This window comes from Falco peregrinus, chromosome Z (assembly GCF_023634155.1).
Source record: "Falco peregrinus isolate bFalPer1 chromosome Z, bFalPer1.pri, whole genome shotgun sequence".
Taxonomy (NCBI): domain Eukaryota; kingdom Metazoa; phylum Chordata; class Aves; order Falconiformes; family Falconidae; genus Falco; species Falco peregrinus.
In genome coordinates, this window is record NC_073739.1 from 85493887 (window position 1) to 85515990 (window position 22104).

Below are 22104 nucleotides of genomic sequence, written 5' to 3' on the forward strand. Positions count from 1 at the left end.
TCTGAGAGAAAAGTACCTCAATCAGAGTAAAAAATAATCAAATCACACCAAAAGGCATTCTAACATTTCTAGCAATATCACGGCCAAATTATATAAAGTATGAACATACAAAAGCCCAAAATGTTGCATGCTGTTCCTCAGTATTGACTCCTCACTCAGCTTTCTCTGTTCCTTTGCTTTTTTTCAAGCTAGATACTTGTTCTTTGATGTCTGTGTATGCAAATCCACAAATGGATCAAAGGCAGACATTATTAACAGGGGCGCAATGATATGTGAATGCTACAGTCCTTGCAGACCCAAGCTGGCTCTGGAAGCAATAAAACCACATGGAAACAGTACTACCTGTTTATAATGTTTCAAATATATTTTTGAAACATTATAAACAGATTTTAAGAGCTATGTGATAAGAATGTCACTACTGCTACAGAAGAAAATAACTCATTTCATAAAAATGGACTTTTAAGAAAAAAACTGGAAAAGATCCTGATAAAGGCCTTAAGAAGCTTTTATCTCCACCCATCTCATTGCACTGCCTCTGGTCACTCAGAGTCAGGTTAATTGCCTGGGTTAAGGGGAGAGATCATTCTTCCTTAAATACAACTCCCGTTGTTGAATCCAATCAGCTTCAAGTTCCATTTGATACAAATATGAAGTTCAAAGTAGAATCATAAATGTTTTGGGCTGGAAGGGACCTTCAAAGGTCATCAAGTCCAACACCTTCCATGAGACCAGGTTGCTCCAAGACTCATCCAACCTGGCCTTGAACACTGCTGGGAATGGGGCACCCACAGCTTCTCTGGGCAGCCTGTGCCAGTCTCACCATCCTCATTGTAAAACATTTCTTCTTTAATTTCATTCCTGCCCTCTTTTGTCCCTTGTCCTATCACTACAGGTCCTGGTATAAACTCTCTCTCCAGCTTTCTTATAAGCCCCCTTTATGTACTGAAAAGGCCACTATAAGGTCTACCTGGAGCCTTCTCTTCTCCAGGCTGAACAACCCCAACTTTCCCAGCCTTTCTTCACTGGTGAGGTGTTCCAGCCCTTGGATCACTCTTGTGGCCTCCTCTGCTCTAATAGGTCCATGTCTTTCTTGTACTGGGGACCTCAGAATCAAATTAAGTGCTCCAGGTAGGGTCTCACCAGAGCAAAGGAGGAGAATTTCCCTTGACCTACTGGCCACACTTCTTCTGATGCAGTCCAGGATACAATTGGCTTTCTGGGCTTCAAGTGCACATTGCCAGCTCATATCCCATTTTTTTGCCCATCGGTATCACAAGTCCTTCTCTGCAGGGCTGCTCTCAATCTATTCATCCCCCAGTTTCTATTGATACTGCAGAATAATCACATCAAGCTCTACATTGCACGTTAGTTCTTTCAGCAATTCACTTGCACCATACAAGGACAGAGCTTCCCAAATATTAACCAAGTGCATTTATGTTGTTTAGCTGGGTGCTGAGTTTCAAATTTTATTTGATATTTTATAGTACTTGAAAGTTGGATGAGTCTGGTTATGATCAGGCCGAGAGGAATTACTGGTGATAGAATGCAAACTATGACCAACATTAATGCACTGTGTGAAAATAAGCTACTTAATTACACTGTTAAACTTAATTTTTGCACCTATCATACTAATCCTCTTAACAAACACAAAAGTGAATCACTGGCATATTTTCCCCAAAGCTATTCAGAAACTACCAGTCCTTCAGAAACAGTCACTTACCTTCTCTGCAGTCGAGCTAGTAACTTGGAATCTTTAGTCCATGTAATGGTGGAGTCACCATGAATGTCACCAAATTGACAGCATAGCTTAATATTTCCAGAGCAGTCAGGGAACAACTCTGCTTGGATTTTCTTCAGCAGCTTGGGAGCTTGAAAGAGAAGAGCCACAGTTTAGGATTAGAAGATAATAATAATGGTTTTGGCATTTTAAAGGAATCCCAGACTGATTTTCAGCTGTTAAGAATATGAATCTGACAACACTGGTAAATAATTATGATTTCTTCTGGTGCAGAAGCCAGGGCTTTAAAATACAGAGGTTTTAGAAGACTGATTCAGTGCCCCACACACTCAAGGGCAATGTTTTCAATGCAAAGACATTTTGGATTTATGGAATAGGACCCAAGGGAAGTTCTAGCCTAAAAAGGCATCAACATAAAATAATTTCTTAACCAATACACATTCTCTGTGACTAAAGGTCCAGGCGGTTTTATTAGTAAAAAAAACCACCACGAATGTAGAGCATACCATACGGTTACATAATGAGAATCCACATTAACCGATACTTGTAACTAGTAGATTTTTTTAAATGATCACAGCCTTTGAGAGAAAACGCTTTAAGTCCCAGGAGATGCTCAGTCTCCAAGGTGTTCTCAGAACATACCTAACACACACTGTCAAGATGAGACGCTGCAAGATACAGTGATGGCACCATTTCCTTAAAAACACAGCTGGTTAGATATTAACGTTGTGGTTAGGTATTTGCATTTGGTAATGTCAGTGGCCTTTGCATCCCTCTTCAGTTTCACAAGGATTAATTTCCCACCTCTAAAGAAAGTCCCTACCTTTCCAGCCATAGGGCACAGTTCTTTTGCTAAACATTGACCATCGTGCAGAACAAATCCAAGAATCACTCAGGTTACAGAGAGAGAGCACTGTGCCCAGCTTGGGGAAGGTCCTGATGACTTGGTTCTCTGCTAAGACTTCTTTACTGGTTCACAGAACTCTCCAGTGTCTTTGCACATGGGCATGGCATGAGCAGAAGGGTGGAGGGTACTTGGAAAGAAAGGGAACATATACTTAGGGAAAGGTTTTGGGATCGTGACACATCCCTGCAACTCAAGTGAGACATCCCTGCTAGATGTAAGGGATGTAAATGCAAGATGTTATGTTCCTACTGTGTTAATTCTGAGCTGCTGCACTCTGAATGAACTGGCCTGACACATGTGTTTGTGGATCCCATTCCTGCAGTCTAACTTTCCCCATCTAATGCCAAAGGAATGCTGGATCCAGCTCGAAGGGTCAGGCACCTGGAATTCACTGCTATGTTTAACTTGTAGTTACTTAAGTCCTTAGGCCTAAGAATCTTGCTGAATCAGGGCTAAAATGAAGCAGACAGTATGTGACAGAACTGTAAATAGAACTAATGGCTCCATATTCCCTGCTGTAACCACAAAGTTGTTCCTCCTGCAGCTGAAAATAATACAAAAGAGAACACTGAGTATATCAGACTAACCATACCAACCTTCCCATAATGCTGGGCAAAGGTCCACACAATTCTGTTTGTTCTCTGAACAAACACACATTCATTTCAGTCTAGACTGAAGCAGATCAAGAAGGAGGTTAAGAAAATTCGGTCTTATCTGATGCAAGCCTGACTGTTTAAAACATAGCCTCAGGTATATGGAAAAAGATCAGGCATTTCTCAGTAATTGCAGTTTGCTTGCTCTGTTTTGAAGGAATGTGTCTCTCCTCCCACACATTTGGTTCTCTGGCAAAGGACACATCTTTGAACAAAGAAAAGTTTGGGGTTTTTTTAAATGTGATTGGAAAAGTAGAACTCTCACCAGACTGCACTGTAATTTGAATCTCTGAAGAACTTCATAATTGTGTAGCTTACCTTTAGTCACTGCTCAGTCTTGCTCTGATCTATTAAAATATTTTATGATGCGAACATGAAACGTAGTGTCAAAAGATAAAAATAAGATCTTGGTCCTTGCAAAGTATCCATAGAAACCACCAATACCTCATCTGTCTAGCTGTTACACTATTGCTACTCCTGTCTGCATTTTGTTGTGCCTGTTAGCAACCGCCTAGAGACTCTGACAAGTAACCTGATTCTCATTTCAATTATGTTTTCTGTGTCAGTTTAATATTGTTAATTTCATCAGTGTCATTTATAACCAACAGTGGTGAAAAGGAATGCAGAATCAGTCATCAGATAGGACTGCAAAACATAATGTTTATCAGTAGTACCCTACTAAAAACAGTAATACTTTGCAAGTAATAAAAGCATTTGGTAACCAAGACAGGGTAATTGCATTTGGGAGCCACAGTGCAGAAGCATAACTGGGAACACAGCCTTGTGGGAATGTAATAAAATACAAGTACTGAGCTTGCAGTTGCTGTATTGCGTGTAGTTATGTGGTTCCATTATGCTATACATCCCTGAAAAGTTACTCAAAAAGACCAATGAAGAAGTAACTATTTCAAACAGGTTAAAAAGTTCATAAATTTAATATATTTTCTAGCTAGGAAAAGGATGTTAGGGAGGGTTCAGCTCTGTGGCATGAGCACAGCAGTAGTTACTAAGTTCACAGAACTAGAAATTAAAATCCGTGAGAGCAGGACACCTTTAGCTGACACAATTTAGATAAAAGTAGGCTTGCAGTGTGTTTAACGAATTTGAATTTTGTAGTGTAGCCAGAAGGATGGGAAAGGACAGAAATGAAAATCAGTTTTGTCTTACCTTTGCTATCCTTTTTCAAAATTATTTTCCTTTGCTCTTTTCTATCTTCTTTATGAATCATGCCTGCCTCACTCTTCAAAGACTTCTCAACACAGCTAGGATCCTTGCTGACATTTCCTCTCTCCTCCAGTCGAGGTTTTTTTGACAGGGTTGCTGGTGGCAATTTCTTCTTAGCTCCAGCAGATGAAGGCCCACTCTTTGCTTTGTCTTGTTTATATTTGATGGGCTCAGTCTCAGCAACAGCTGGTGATGTCTGGTAGGATTTTGACCCTTCCTGATTTCTTAGCCTTTCCTCATTGACTGGGAACGGATCATATGGGGTTGACACTAAGGAGAATGGCTGAGTTCTGCTGCATGATGGTTGTTCTTGAAAATACTGGTTGTTCCCTGAATCACCTGGTGGCAAATTAACTAAACCAGTTACTACACTCTCTGATGTCATGACTTCTTTATCATACTCCATAGACTTAATTGAATTATCAACCTCAGTTAACTTGCTGGAAGAGATCAAGTCAGGACAGGACTGCTTAGTGCTAATATTCATAAACTGTCTCTGAGCCTTAGAGCTAGCTAAATTGTGCAAAGGACCTTCATCTGGGTTATATCCAATAGCTCTTTGAATCGCTTTTTTATTTTCACACAAGACTGCTTCCTTCTTGTTTTCTTCAGGTACTCTATGGAGCTGATCCTTCAATGCTTTGCAGAAAGTTTCTAGCCTACTCAAATTTTCATCTACTTTGACAGCAGTTTGTGTGGATTCAGTTTTTACCTGACTTCCTATGCCAAGACATCCCATTGCTGATATACTGGTAAGATGGCTCTCTGACTGGCTTACAGGTGTGAAGAATGGTAATGTTTCTTTTACAGTCCCTTGTTGGATATCTAACTGATCACTGGTATCTCTATAATCTTCATTCGCTATGCTGTGATACTCTTTTTGAGTTTTTCTAGGCAGCAGGGTACTAACTGATGTTACACTTCCAGATGCATATGCCTGATTTTTTGAAGAATCTGTTTTTAACTCTTCATCAGACTTGAAGGTGCTGTCAACAAAAAATACACCTTGTTCTGATGTATTATTAGGGGAAAGTGCAGCCTGACTCTCTGAAACATGACTAACTCCTGAGTCACAGGAAGTTCCAGCCCTTTGTTCATCACCCATGCAAATCTCTCTCTGTTCTCCTGTTTGACAAGGTTCGTATCTGGGCACTTCTACATAAAAATCTCTTAAAAATGGATCCCCAGAGGAGGGAGTGAATGCCAGTTCTTGTTTTTCTATTTCTGTCAGCTGGTCTATATTTTGGGGTAGATTTTTACGTGTTATGGTTTCAGGAGTCTTAATTAAAGTGGGCAATTGCATTACATAACCATATTTCTGTGCATTAGAAACAACTTGAAAATCTTGACAGTCCTTATTGTTTGAAAGATGATAGCTGTCATAATTAGCATCATTTTGCACATCCAAGTCTGAGTGATCTTTTTCTTGTAAATTCTTTTCATAATTTTTATGTATGGTGTTAACAGAAGAGTGTTCTCCATGTGTAAACTGACCAGTATTTTCACTGGGGAAAATGTCTTTCTTTTCTGGGAAATAAGCCAATGCTTTTCTTGCTGGATAACAGTCTCTAAAATGACACCCTTTACCCGTTACAGACTCATTTATCAAGGATGTATCGTGCTCAGTATGAAGCAATTGTCCAATTGTCCCACACGACTTCTCTGACATGTAAGATGGGTTTTCTTTTTCACATGCTAAATTAACACTCTGAACATTTTTTAATCTTTGAAGAGAATCTGCATCACAAATTCGGGAAGCATTATTAATGGTAAGCTTTCCTTCCCAAGCGACAGTCATTTGAATGGATCCATTACTGTCAGTTAATGTTTGATTTGGCTTCTGCTCCAAGCACTCCTCTGTATTTATGATACTATTTGCTGAAACACAAATGGATGGTGTTTCCATTTTATTTCCAGTGCTAGAATCTAGACATATACCATCTGTTTCTACCACTTGTGCAAGACAAATGTTTCCTATGGATGCACTGTTACATGCTTCATCTGTTTTAAGTAAGATATTAGAAACATTGCACTCTTCTTTCTCTGTTCTTTGTCTACTAGCTGGTTGCGTAATAGGTTCCTCCTCTAATATAAAATTTATTGGCAAAGGGTGATCAGAACCAGTCTCCTGTACAAAGTCCAGTTCTGTGACTTTGTTATCTGTTGGCCTAATTTCTAAACTTGTGATGCCCCGGTTTTCAAATGGGATTTGATAATCTGACTCTTCTTCATGAAGAAGCTTCCACAGCTTGTCATGCACTGCAGACATATCATCATCTTCTCTGCACCCAGGTTCTCCAGATTCCACGACTGGCTTGGGATTAGCTTCATACAGAGATTCATCACATGACAGACTGCAGAGAAGATCTGTGTCGTTGCTACTGTGTGAGTCAAAATTACACTTTTGGTCTCCCTTCCTTGGCTCATCACATAGCTTTGCAGAAAAAAGAACAGCACATAAACATTTTTGTTTATCAGGAACAGAGTCTGTATCCCATAATGGCAAAGGTGAAATGTCATTCTTTGATTTGTTGCCATTACTAATAATATTAATTCTTTGCTCACTGAAGACTTGTTGGTGACAATTTACTTTCTTATCACAAGAAGCATGGTGTTGAGAACAGGTCTGTAAATTTGCACTCTTTGCTTGTAATGTCTTTTCAGTACAGAGCATTTCTGAAGCTGGATACATGGTTCCTGCACTCTCATAAATCATGAAGTTGCTTTCCTTTTCTATTTCAGGCTCCATAGTTAGTCTCTCACAATTCTGCGTGAAGATTTCAAGATCAGCACCTTGGTTCTACAAAGAAGAAAAAAAGAGAAATGTAGTTAGAATTGCTGCTTGACACAAGCCTGAAATAGAGTCCTGGCTTGAAATATACCTATTTATTAATTAATTTATTTATTTATCTATCTATTTATTTATTTATTAGTAATGTTTGTCAACAGCCAAGTTTCTGACTAGTAGCTATGAACCTAACAGACTGAAATCATACTCCTGGGTCTTAACAGCCTTGAACCCTGACAATTTTCAGATCTGAACCAAATGCTGAGTTTAATCAAGAAAAGATCAATGACTGATATAGTCCAGCTAGATAAAAAACGATAAATAAAACAAACCAAACTACAATAAACCAGTCGTATCTATGCCTTTTACTAACAGTTGGAGTGTCCCAGCATACTTATTACATAATCCAAACAGATTAATTTCTGGAACTACCCAGACTGGTTTTTTGGGAACTTGCATTCCCCTTTGCTTTCATCATGGGCATTGTTATTTTAGGTTTCACAAAGATGCTTCCTTAATATGCATCAGTCTTGAAAAGTTTCAGAGAATGCACCCCCTGTCTGCCATGCTATGTACTTTAGAACAAGGCTCCGACCAAAAACTGAACATCTGAGTCAGTTTTAAGCTATCTTCAAAATTTGTCTTTAGTCATCTCTGACCCCTTGAGGTGACAAGTCCTCCTTCAAAAGGGAGCGCCAAATATCATTTCAGCTCTTGCTTCTGTCCAAGAGGTAATGAATTCTCATTATAAGGCATGTTCAGCCCTCCTCTAGCAATGAGACATGCACTGCAACTTTAGGAGTACTGCTGGGAAAACTGGGGCAGAAAATAAAAATCCATATTGTTCCCACATCTTCTTTACTCTTCTGTATCAAAATATTCCACATTGTCACTTTATGTAGAAACAATCCATTCCTCAGTTAAACTAAGCCAAACTGAACTTAAATATGCAAGGAGTGTAGACCTTATTAAAGAGAACAACTGGCTGCTGTTTGGTCTTGCAGGGGATGAAGAAAGTGCTGCCATCTGCGTGGCATACTAAGTCTGTTAAATTGTTAACTGTTCCCCTTAGAACTGAGCATTCACTCTTAAGTGCTTTTTCCACAGTTCCTGCCAAGCTTTTGTTCTCCAGGCTTTCCTCTAGCTCTCTTCAGCACTAAATCAATTCCTTGGAGTTAGTGAGTGTATTTCACCCATAGCAAATCATAGATGGAGAAGCCTACAATTTTTTACTGGACAAAAATACAATGTTTCATAACTGAATTATGCTTTATGCTTTTGGTTACTGTCTATTTGCCAGAACAATCTGTAAAAGTAGAGAGCAATTTATCCACCAACCTTTGAAAAAAAAAATTAATTTCAAATAGCCATTTACAGGATATAACAACATGGCCTCATGAATTAGTTTGTACATTTGACCATGTACCTTTCTAGTGGCTGGAGCTTTGCACCTACTCCCAGAGGAAATGATGAAATGCTAAAAAAAAATCAGACTGAGTTTAAAACACACCAATATTTGTAGACATTTTTTCATTTTTTAGGTGTTACCCAGCCACAGACTCCACTCATAACTGGTTTGGGTTGGTTTCTTGCCTCATGAGTCCCAGTTCCATCCATAGTTATTTGTTACCTTGCAATGATGTGCTAGATGGCTGAAATTAATAACTAGGATACATAATAAGCAAGTCCTCTGGGTTACAGCAGAGCTATAAATGTGTAATGAGTGCCAGTAGACACATAATTCAGAGAAGATTCTGAAAAGAAGCAAGTGTTGTTACTCAGTGAAGGACATGTAATGAAGGATTTCCCATGAGCTGCTGTGTGCTCAGGTAGAAGCAGGGGCTGCTCAGACACTAGGTTCTTAGTTTCTGTAAGCTCATGGTAAAAGGATTACTGGCTGTAGTAAACATTGCTTTCCTTTGCTGCAAAAGCCACCCACTTCAGCTGCAATTCCTTTCATCCATTCTGTTTCTCCATTCAGCTTGAATAGGATGTGGAGTTAACTACATGCTGTGGACAATGAGGAAGGAAGAGATACAGAAATTTTTTGTCAATTACTTTAACTGCTGTTCCCGCCCCAAGCACCAAGCAGTTGCCACCAGACTGCCTTCAAAATTCCTTGGACAGTGCACACTGTTCCTGAGCCTAGGAACTTCAGCTCCACAACTGCAGTCCCCTCTGATTCCCAATTCCTTGGTTTCCTCTCAGTTCTGCTCTGCAGAAGATGCCATTCTCTAGGTCTTTCAGTTTAGACTTCTTTCAAGTCAAGGAAGATATGATCCTGGATGTGTCTCTACAGTCAGTTCCAGTTCTCCTTTCAGTCGGTTCTGAAGATTTGGTCTGAGCCTAGTGCTCCTTCTGCCACTTCCACTTCCCCCTCAAACCTCCCTGGAAACCAGTTTATTCTTCTATTCCTTATAGCCACAGCAGCCTCAATCACAGGTTTTAATAAAACCCATGGAATTCTTGCTAAGTATTTTAGACATATGATTCATCAGTCCCTACCAGCTGTTGGTATGAAACTGAAAACAGACAGTTCTCTCATGCCCACCGGAAAGTGGGGCTATTATTTCAAGAAGCCTTTTATCTATGTAATCTGTGTGTCTGTCCATGTTGGCATCTGTCTGTCTCAAGTATTTATAGACATGCAGCACTGTAGAGTCTAGACACACATTTTGATGGGTGGAAAATAAACACAATGACAAAAGAGGTCTTCTAATGAAGTGCCTTGCCTTGCATTTGACAAAAGTAGGTCTGAAAGCAGAATGCAATTTAAAGCCTCATAGTGGCACATTTATTGTTTTTTTAAAATTTATATTTAACAGAGATATGTGCTCCTAGGGTATATGGTAATCAGCTCCATATTAATTTTGTTTGAAAGCACTTCTATCCAAATCCTTTGAACATGTTTTAGGAAACCTTGCTGGCTTTAACTCTGGTATTTTCTTAGATTAGATTTATTTCAGCTAACACAGTCCTAGAACTATTCATCTTGATTTGATTTTTTGTTCTCTGCTCTCACAGAAGATTTCTGGGGTTTAATGCCATACATTTTAACAATTGCTTCAATTACTGTACAATCTGTTCAACTACAGGATGACAAAGGAATGGTAACAAACTAGAGAATTTAATTATATGAATGCAGTAGAACAAGCCATTTTAATTTGTGCATGTGTAACAAACTGCCTGGTTGGGACAACAGAAAGATGAAATCACAGTTCTATATTTAAATTCATACGCAAAATACACAGTCCACATATTTTCATTATAAAGACGTGGTTACTGTGAATAAAGGAGGGATAAGTAGGTAAGTCAATTACATCATAGCTATGTAAAAGGAAGCTGGAAGCAGCCACTTCAAAACCAGAGCTTTCTTTTTAATCTATTGTAAAATCATGATGTAAGGAGGTCCCTGCCTTGTTTTTTTTCTCTGCTAACATGACCCGTTGTGTTCCACAGCCTGACAGGAACAGTTAAATGAAAAGCAAAGGACTATAGGGAGTAAGTGAGCATTTTTACCACCTCTGAGTTATGGAAAGAAATGGGGGAGAATATGGGGAAAAGAAGAAGAAATTTTAACAGATTCTACTTCTTCACAGCAATCTGATATCAGGAACATCTTCATCTTACAGCCTCTGTGGAGATCTAGAAGACACAGATGACCAAACCGATGATGTACAGACCTGCAGAACGTTCTATGTGAAGTAAGCTTCCCCCAGAATGTTTTGAGTCACCTCTTTAAGTCACCAGGAACTAAGGAGCAGCATCATATCTGTGGCCTCAAATGTTACAGTAAAACTCATCTGTCCCTTCAGCCCGTTCATTTTCTGAGCTGAGTTCATTTTCAGACCTGGAGGTCTTCCATTCAATCCATTATATCATCCAACTTAGTGGCCAACACATTACATTTCTTTACCTTTTCTATTAATGGTTTTACTGCCATACTATGCTTGTAGAGCGCTGAATAACTATGCATGCTATGCGTAAGTTTAAATCAGGACTAGATCAAAAACATAATTTTCTGAAAACAAGGCTCTGGCTCTGAAAGCCATTGACTCTTGTAGCAATAAAGAGACATCCACTTATGTTATCTAGTTGCCTTGCATCCTACCTCTTCATTTTGTATTTGCTCTCAGTGTCCCATATTCACTCTTGGGTTTATGAGTTGCAGCAGACACCACCCTTTGTGGTGGGAATGACAGCTTCTTTAAGTTAAAAAGAGATCCTTTCTGGATCTGACTGGCTCTTAAGCTTCGCAGGCTGTGTGCTGTTCAATGATTGGCTTTAAGTAACACTGAATTAACAAGCAATAGCAAATACTTGGAGAGCATTCTAAGAAATGTCGTTTAGATTGGCTGTGCTTCAGCACATGTAACAGCATCAACAGGATGCAGTCCTACAGATACTCTGGTTCCAGACTTGTGCCTGGGTTGAAACTGACTCAAAATCAAAGATGGCAGTTACTTCTTATGTAAAGTAGATTTCAATCTGGTACAGCCCATAGTTGTGGTTGGTTTTCATTTTTAGCTTGTTTTATGGTTTTTAAGAGAAAGTAATTCAGCCTGTGGAAGGTGATGAATTGATACTTCAGGATCCACATTCACAAAACAGGAAAAACAGCACAGGAAGCCTGAACAGGAAGAATTATTGTTGCTGTTCAGTGGGATGTTCAGGTAATTACCTCCATCAGTCATTGCTGAGGTTGTCTAATAAAGCCATCTGCAAAGAGGCCAAACGATATCGGATACTAAGGAGATGGGGCAATTCAAGAACCTGAACAAAATACCGTATCTGTAACTGTTTTGTTAAATAAATATTTGATTCTTAAGGAGAATTTTCAACCTATGGGGCATGGGAATATAGCACCTGCGCAACCTGTGTTATTTAATTTCATTACTGATATGGAAAAAGGAGGAGTCAGCACACTTGTGAAAACTGCATATGCTAGCTTCTGGAACAGCATAAAGGAACTCAAAGATTACATACACCCAGGTAGCCCAGGAGTACTCCCAGTTCCTGGGACCCAGTGTGCCCTGCAGCCATGTTCCTGGTCCCATGGACAAGGTCTGAGCTCTTGCTGGTCCCTTTTTGACCCTGGTTTACATTCAAAGAAGGAAGCCAGAAAAGCCATTGTATCTCAAGAGGTGATCCATATGCAACCTCATCTACACACAAACCCAAAAAATTGTGACTTTGAGCAGGAAATAAAACAATTAGGTTTGGAAAAAAGCAACATAATGCGCTTGGCAATAAAATGCGTACATGCCAAGGGGAAAAATATCAGGGGTAAACTACACTGCTGACAAAGACATATAGATCATACAGGGAAAAAATTAAACATGGCAGGTAACAATAAGGTCAGTGGAGGCTGCGGCATGATACAGGAGCAGAGCTACAATTTCCTGTCGTGGTGTTTCTTGCATGTCACAACAAATCACATTCAGAGACTTATTAAAAGAATAAATGATACAATTCCAGGCAAAGTATTTTGATAGAGTGACTGCTAAACATAAACACCCGTACAAGTGCTTTGATTTGGAATTAAGGCAAAACTAAAAAATACACTTCTGCTCTGCAGAAACTCTATGTTGTCAGCTAGAGTCAATAGTGATATTGCCACTATCTTATCAGTGTTTCTTGATAACAAAACTGACAGGCAGATCATCATTATCTCCTAAATAAATATACAAAGCTGGGATCTTCAGACTATGACAAAACATTAAAGAAAGCCAAATACATTAAGTTGCGATGAAGTGAAGAACAGAAAGCCAGCTAAAACACCTTACTGTGTGATAAAAAGGTATGAGTGAAGTTGGACTTAAAATGACCCCTTTCCATGTGATACTTTTAAAGCACCTCAAAGCCTCACAAGAACCTTGGAAGTATAATGTTAGCTGCTGTTATCTGCTCCCTTCCCATATCTGAGAAATGGACCATCTTCACCCAATGTAAACTGAGTGACAAACTGTCACATTCATGTGCAAAGAAACTCAGTAGGCATGAGTTAAGGCTCTTGTAGTTCCCCATCCCCTGCAACACGTAGGGCTAATTTATACATCAGTCTCTCACCTGATCACCTGAACCATTTCTGTTAATGAAAGCAAGAAGTTCACCTCTGAAATGAGATGATTCATTTTACCTACCATTTTCTCACTGTCTTTTAAGAAGAAATAGTTTAGCAAGGTAATTTTCCCCTGTAAATGGAGTCTCCATGTTACGTTTATACCCTTCTGTTTGTACAAATGGAGTATAACAAACCACTCCTAGAATATGGACAGTAAGTGTATCACTGACTCTGGGATCAGAGCAGGTTTTTTGTGTGTGTCTCCCTGAAAAGGCTGGAGCCAATTATAACACAGGTGACAAAACATGATGTTATCTGCCAGCCCTAGGGTGAATCCTATTGAATAAGCAGGGTTGCTATCACAACCTAGTTACTCAGACTAGGACTCTTTTGTTTGGTTGGATACAGAGCTCCTGTCCCTTGCCACACTGCTCAGGCTCAGACCCTTCCTTGGGAAGGTTCAGCTCCCATCTCAGCCAGACTCAAGAGCAAAAGTCTCAGACAAGACCACCTTTTCAAGTGGATCTAACAACCATTCAAGCCTATTAGAAAGGATGAGGTATAGCCTCTCAAACCCACCTGTTGGACGTGTGGGACGTAATATGAATATAATATTCAGAAACAAAGCATGTTAACCACCTGATGAAGAGTTACTCTGCACCCAAGGGCTACTGAAGTATTTTATACAGAGTGCAAAACTTTTCCATGAAGTGAAAAGCCTTGAGAGAGACCTAATTTCTACACATTCAGAGTTGGAAGAGATTTGGATCCCAGCTTCCACTGCCACAGGAAACATTTAGGCAAACTGTTTTTTCAGAATTCCAGCAGAGAACTGTGAGTGGTGTCAAGCTGCACCAAGAGGGAGTAAGAATAAGTCTCATAAAAAATTATAACTGACTAGCTTTTGAACTCATAAAACAAGAAAACCTTCCTTTGTTTCCAGCAACTATTCCCTTAAATGTGACAAGAGGCAGTTTAAAAACATTTGAATGAAAAATGAAAGAACTAGAAGCTGATTGAAAATGATGTGTCAGGCATGCACAGTAGTTCTTAGTCATTACTGTTTTGGAACAGAAGTCCTCACCCAGTTTGTACTCAAAGCCAGCCATTAAACCAGTTTCCACCCGAATGCTGTTTATTGGCCTATGTAAAACCATTTTCTGGGTTTCAGTCCAGCTCCTCATGGGCAGAGTTAATCTGTAACAACTGTTCTGACATCCTTCCAAACAGTTTTCTTTCAGTTTTCCTTTGTTGTGTAACACAGCTGCTTCCTCCCCTCTTACCTTTCCACCCTTTTCCTACATCTTCCTGCACATTGTTCCTAGCAAACACCCTCCCCTTCATGACAGTGTTGGAGTGCAGTGCACACAACTCACACCTGCGTTTCTGCACTAACTTCAGAGCAGGGAGCTCTAAACTTGAGTGCCCCAGCAACAAAACACCCTAAATGACAGTTATCCCTTACACGAGGGACCTTAGGGACATCACACACAACAGCAGATAGCTACCATCTTAATGCACTGAACAAGGCCAATAGCCCAACAGATGAACAGCTTCATGGGCCTATGCAGCCCTTGTAATTTTGACTATCCTGGAATCTAAAAAGGGAGAGGTATTATATGGTTCAGAAAATACTTCTTGTGCACAACCACATTACCTGACTACCTGGAATTTCTGTGTCAGTTCTCCTTCTCTCCTTTTTGTAAAATAAAATTTGAAATCATCTAGAAGTGATGCACATTTGTGTCAAGAAGGTCAAACCAAGTATCTCTCAAATTTTATGAGAGCAGGCTGTTCTGACATGAGCAAAAACAAAATAATGGCAGAATGAACAGCAGTTCTAATCAGTAGGGGGGAAAATGTTCTAGAAATATATAAACACCACACGCCATTCTTCCTGGGCTATCAGCATAAACACTGGGTATTTTGCTTATGCCCTGGAATCTCTCTGAATGTGCCAGTTCCAGCAGGACTTCACCAGCATTGCTGGCATTCAGCAGGCCATAGACATGGGCTCTGTAATTCTGAAGTGACACCAGTACCTTGCACTGAGGGTGCTGGCTGGACACTATGAATGGCCTGCAGACTTTAAGACTCCTGGCTCTCTGTAGAGTATGTAATATCATACAGCCAGCCCAGTTGGCTTTTAGGACCTATTATTAATTGAGCTGCTTTGAAGCATTAAAATAAATCATTAAACAAAGAATTTCACCTGTGGCTAGACTGTGAAGTCATGAGAGGAGTCAGGAGCTTCCCACCTTGGTAATCTAACCAAAGGGAAGTCACCAGAAGAGCAGTTGCTGCACAACACAGAGTGCAAAGGTTGTTCCTGTTAGAGGCAACTTGGCACTAAGGGGAAGTGTAAATCTTTGGGTAATTAGTGCTGTGGTTCTGTGGGTGCTATGTACCTCTCAGCAGAGCTGATTCACCATAGGTAGAGGGAAAATACAAAGCAATTCAAAAGCGGTCAGATGTGGGTTTTGCTACAAGTCCTTCACCTTGCTCCTGGCAGAGCTGGTCTCCAGCTAATACACAGTGCACTTTTACGTAAACCTGTGCACATCAATAGGAGGTTGATTCTTTCTTAGGTTATACAAGCAGATTACTGAGGAGCTTCTGGCTTACTATACAGGAGCTGTGAGAAGCTGTCCACATTTTCCTTGTGCTATAGAGAGTTGTTTCCAGCTGGGATGCTTTTGCTTAGCTCATTTTCCAGACTACATAATTTTGAAGCTACACCTAAATTTCACCTTCATTCATGCATGTTTAAAACCAGGGATTTGGTTTGTGCTCACCTCTAGCCCTTCTGTGTACATCAATACTTCTTTCCTACTTGATTTTTATCTAATGTAAAGTTTTGGTCATGAACACACAAATGGAAGAAATACCTACTGACTGCAAGTAGCAAGAGGCTAACTAGCCAATATGAAATCTGGCCATGGCACTTACAGTGACATAACAGCAGCTCTCTGTTAATAGGCTTCTGGGATTTAAATTATTGTACTGCACTTGGAAAAAAAAATGAAACAATACCTCTTGGAAACCATGGCATTACATACTGTCAAGAAATTCTCAGTAGGTTAATTTCAATAGGGGGGTATTTCCCATCATAAGAACATCATATGCTGCTAAAACATCATTGGAATTTTATGTCTCATAAAACCAAAGAATCCTATGAATGTTTTTCAAGCAGAACTCAGTGATTTTTAACTGCTTAAGATACCCCAACAGTGAAACTAAAGTCAGTCTACTCCCCAGTACTGGGAGACATTTTGGCCTAGATAATACAGATGAAAAAATGCATATGGAACTGAAAAAAGCTTGTGTTTAAAGCTTTGTCAGAAATGGGCTTTTTCTGTGCAATTAGCTACACACCTTCAAATCAATAAAGTCAGTGATAATAAGATTATACATTATTTAATACTCATACATATGTATTTATATACATTGAGTTTTTAATACGTGAAATAAAAAGTACAATCTAATTCTCCCACTTACGAAAACTGGTGGACCATCATATTGATCTATACAACTATATTGATTTCCCCAGTTTCCTACCAACAACAAAAAACACGCAAGTACCTGGAGAGCAACACTTTAAGGTTTTTATTTTTAACTGGTTTATACATTTCAAATGGAATATCTAATTCTTCCTTTGTTTTATTTTAAAAAAGCAAAGCTTCATCCACCTCTGTAATATGAATTCTCTGCATTAAATTCCCCTCCTTGTAATAAATTCAGAGCAAACCCTTGTTGATTGTTTTAGATTTCCAGCACCTAAGCTGGTGACAATTTTGTTCTTTGAATATAAACTGAAAAGAAAGTAAATCAAAACATTCTCTGCTCACAATAGGTATTTGAGAAACTTTCTGGGTTGAAAGAAACATTATTTTGATAAGACCTGTGCAATAGCCTTCATATCGGATTTCCCTATCCAGCTGTCCACAGTCCCATTAGTGACTCTTACTATTATCAGTCTCACTCTATAATTAGAACAGCTCATGGTTTATTTGGGCCTTTTTCAAAACCAGATTTCCTTCCCAGCCGTAGCTGTCATTCAGAAGTGAGTGAATAGGAACTTTCAGAGTAATTTAAATTTTACATTATTTTATGACAAACAGGAATAAAATGCATTTAAAACAGAAGAGCAGCTCTTTCTATCAAATTATAAACACTTTACTTACCCTTGGAGAGACATTTTCATTTGGCATCTGATTTTGCTGAGACAGGCCCGAAGTCCTTTTCCTTTCCCAATGATAGTCTTTATCTGCCTCTTCTGTATCACACAAACCAGCCTCCATTTGCAAGCTTTCTGTCTCCTCAGGGACTTGTGTTGCAATGACACCTTCCTGACTGGGAAACAGAGCACTGGATTCCTTAACCTCTGCAGCAGTCTGAAAAGATTGTCCTATATTACTTACATATCTGCAAAGCTCTTTAGGGTTTAACAACTTTAAAAGGTTTCTTCTTAGACTTTCTGTTAAAGTACAGACAGGATGCCTCGCATTTTCCTCTGGCAAATTTCTTCCCCGCTCCTCTAGAAGCAATGAGCTTTCACCCAGCAAGTCTTCATCTGTACCATTTTCTGTCATCGTCCCTGAAGCCTGATGTGTCAAAGAAGCATCTATGCTACTAGTAGAGGAGTCTGTCATGGCATGTATATTATCCTTGTTCTTTGATTTATCACTTGAGAAACCTGCAGCTGAGTGGCCACTTCGATTATTTTCTTCTTCAGTTCTGGGATGGTCATTTTCAATGGCCGCAGATGCAACAGGCACTTTATATTTTTCTTTGTCTTTCAAATTGGTATTTTTATCTCGGTGGTGTCCAACAGTGAGAGTCATCTCTGTCTGCAAAGTTGACTGGCCGTACATAGAGGGGTCTCTCCTTACATTTACTCCTTTGAATTTTGAGTGATGACCACAGAAGCCAATGGTGGTATCCATAGGCGTAGTGTTATCTGATACTTGGAACAGACAAGGCATTTCACTGAGGAAGTAAGCACACCCATCACAATCCTTACTCAGTTTTAAATCATCTTCATCATCACTTTCTAATAAAAACTGTAATTTCTTTTTCCAGATTTCATTTTCATGCACTGTTAGCACATCTGAACATTCAAAATACTCTAGGTCATCATCACAAAATTCATCGCTTACACTTGGAATTTTCTCTGCATAACTCTCCAGAATAGCGGAAGAATTTTCAGAATCATCTTTTACAAAACAATTGTGATTTACCATGGAAGTATCTGCCTGCTCACTGAACAGGGTATTCATGGTTAGAGGTCTATCATGCCCTGTCTTTTTATATACCTGGACATCTGCCAGAGACTGAGCAGATACAGAGTCTTCCGTGTTAAGGCAACAGTTGTCTGTGTGATAAGTGATTACATTTGTAGGGTGGGCATGCACTTGTCTGCTGCAGTACTCCTCTGCTTTTCCAGTGGTGACACTGACCACACTGTTAAAATCAATTAAGTCATCACTATTCTTTGATAAATCCCTTAGGCAGGAAATGTTTTCCTGCGTTTTAAATACGTATTTTACATCCATGTTGTCTTTCATGTTAGGCAAATGTGGAATTTCTCAAATGGGGACAATACTTATGCTTCGCTGAGCTTTTCAAGCAGTAAACCCCTTGCTTTTGAAGAGTCAGAGTATGGTGAAATCAACATGAGGTCACTCATAAGGTAATTCTTGTGTGGTGCAAAACGTTTCTTGTTCTGCTCATTTTACCCTGAAGTCTCCCACATTGTCATTTAGGTCAACAACAAATTCTGAGGAAGTTTGTGGTTTTGTATCTTGTTCCAGTTCAGCAAAAGTTGAACAGTAGGTCATTCTAGCTGTCAAGCTGTTTCCAGGTAGCGTTCAATAACATGTAGATCTTGCTTTGTGCACCTGCATATAAAAGAAACCCAAAGTTTAACATTACTTCTAAAAGGGGTATGTGTATTTTCTAAAAGCTGGTCTATTGACACATAGTTGCAAGCATTCTAAAGAAAAAGAAAATGTTATTTAAAAATCAAGTTCAAACATTAAAGCAGTAACTATAACTCGGCTATCTATACAATGACACTTCATGGCAACACATTGTAACTATCCAGAGTTATTTGTGCTAGGAAAACAAATTCTTAGGCATGACCGCACATACATGGAGCAGCATTAAATAGGCTCTAGCATCTGACATTTTATCATTTCTAAATGCAAACAGTAATCTGCAGACAACATAAATTTTCACATGTGCATGACTTCTACAGGTACTAAGTACCTGCTATTTTGGTAGTCACATTGGTGCAACAGTAGGCTATTCATTGAATTGGCATCATGGGGACATAAATTCCAAAATCTGCTTGTAGAAATACCTGGAACAACAAGTCTCGTTAGATTTTATAGGGCTAATTTTGTTTAAAGCAATCCATTGTATTTTGCCTTAATGATGTTTGTAATCTCTGTGATAAGAGAACAATGAAACGAGGCTGGTTAGCTTCAACTTCCTGTTCATATTGAGTCTTACTTTCAAACAGCTGTTCAGTAGCAAAATGGTGTGGCAAAGCAGAACTTACTTAAAAACAAAGTGAAATACACCAAAAGGCTGCAATTAGTGGAATCCAAAGAAATATGGGATCATCCCTTTCTTCTTGTAAAAAAAATCTAATTTCCCAAGCATTCTCAAAGCTTAGCATTTCACCTACTTGAGATGTTTTTGTATATTACTAGAGGCACTCTGGGTCATTCTTCACCACAGGGTACCCACACTAATCACAGTAGCACACCTCCACCATCCAGGGATCCACTATCAGGAAATGTAGTGTAGGAGAACTGAGTTTCCAGTAAATTTATCTCATGAAGGATGCCAGACTAAAAGCTCTGAAAAACAGTGACCTATTTTTATTCACAGAACTGGTGTGACATGAAGAACAGGAAAAACTTTCTTGCCATCTTGCTAATGTGATGAAGCAGTTGAAAGACATCTCTATTCATTCTCCTTTTCCTTCCCTCTGCTTCTCCCATTATGACCTTTTTAGCTGATGTCTCTCTCCTGGCTGCAAGATGACCAGCCACTGGCACCCTCGCACAGTAACCTTTTCCAATGCCCTTTCCAGCATTCTGTAGCACTCTATCTGCTCACTGCAGGGCCACTCATTGGACCTGTCAGCACCCAGCTTCATGTCACAGTCCACTGCAGACACTGATCAAAGTAATTTAGTAAGAAAATATGTGGGAGCTAGATTAGAGCTTAATGGCTAAATAGCAAGGGGCTTGCATGGCTTGCTTGGAATCTGCCTCTCATGTAAAGAACACAAAGCAGGCAGGTATATTTTTGTTTCCTTGGGGTAAACCATGCCACAGACCCTTTCCAGAGAGCTACCTGGGAAGTGAAAAGCAGGAAGAGAAGGTGGTTAGCAGAAGAGTACTAGAAAGGACAACAACGTCAGGTTGTGTAACAATTAGACTCCATGCACACAAAGGAGGGCAGACAAAAAACAGCAGATGAGGTAACCAGAGTAGCACCCTCTCCCAGCATAAAACAGGTATGTGCACTATACACCTGTGTCGATGTGCCTACTGAGCATACGTGCTCAGCCTCACTTGTTGGACTTGTGGGCATGGAGTTGCAGCAGCCTTGCTGTAAGGCTGCTGGCTTCAGCACCTCCTAACAGGCAGCCTGGGTCAGCATAGGCATCTGGAGTGCATGAGGAGAGGGAGAAAGTTCAGTATTTTTTATATGAGAAGTAAGAAGGGGGAGTGGGAGGAGGTAGTGAAAAGGCAGTAGGAAGGCAACATACTTTGTCAGTTTAGTCTTGGAACAAATTGGGAATGGTCCAGCATACAAGGAAGTGGAGGCCAACAGGAAAGGATGGTTTGAAGACCAAGTCTGATGTGCTACAAAGGTCAGAGTCAGCTCAGAGGTGTAGCCAGGAAGTTGCCAGAAGACACAAGATGACTGCTGTGGTTTAACCCTAGCCAGAAACTAAGGAACACACAGCCACCCACTCACTCACTCACTCCTCACCCCCTCCCCCAGAGGGATGGGGAGAGAATAGGAAGGGAATGTAAAACAAAGGTTGAGATAAGAACAATTTAATAATTAAAATAAGAGGAAAAAAACCAAAACAATAAGAACAATAACAATTATAATGAAAAGCAGGGAAAAGGGGAAAGGAGTAAAATCCAAAGGGAAGGGAGAGAAAAGTGATCCACACAACTGCTCACCACCTGCTGACCGATGCCCAGCCAGTCCCTCAGCAGTGATCAACAGGCCCAGGCCCACTCCCCCCAGTTTATATACCCAGCACGGCATCCTATAGTACGGAATATCCCTTTGGCTGGTTCAGGTCAGCTGTCCTGGCTATGTCCCCTCCCAATTTCTTGTGCCCCTCCAGCCTTCTTGCTGGCAAGGTCTGAGAGACTGAAAGGTCCTTGACTTAGTATAAACATTATCCAGCAACAACTAAAACTTCAACATTGTTCTCACACCAAATCCAAAACACAGCACTGCACCAGCTACCAAGAAGAAAATTATCCCAGCTGAAACCAGGACAATGACAAAACATCTCTACAGTAATGCATGCCAGTTTGGTCACAGTGGCTTCACTAGAGATGCTTTGCAGCATGAAACTAAAGAGGGCAAAATATGTACTGCTATATGCAGCGTTGTTGATGTACGGAAGGTTTCAGGTCACTTTTTAGTAGAGCCTGTAGCAATAGGACAAGGGGTAATGGTTTT

At 39.8% G+C, this 22104-nt stretch overlaps 1 protein-coding gene across 1 annotated transcript in view; it reads right to left on the reverse strand.

Annotated features, from left to right (window-relative positions):
• ALPK2 (alpha kinase 2) overlaps positions 1-18941 on the reverse strand; it is a 36325-nt gene extending 17384 nt beyond the window's left edge. Inside the window, exons 1-3 of the mRNA XM_005242896.4 lie at positions 17559-18941; positions 4466-7322; positions 1721-1868 (exon numbers count right to left, since the gene is read on the reverse strand). Coding sequence (XP_005242953.3) covers positions 1721-1868; positions 4466-7322; positions 17559-18941 — 4388 coding nt within the window. The remainder of the gene's footprint in view (positions 1-1720; positions 1869-4465; positions 7323-17558) is intronic.
• Between the last annotated feature and the right edge of the window lie 3163 nt (positions 18942-22104).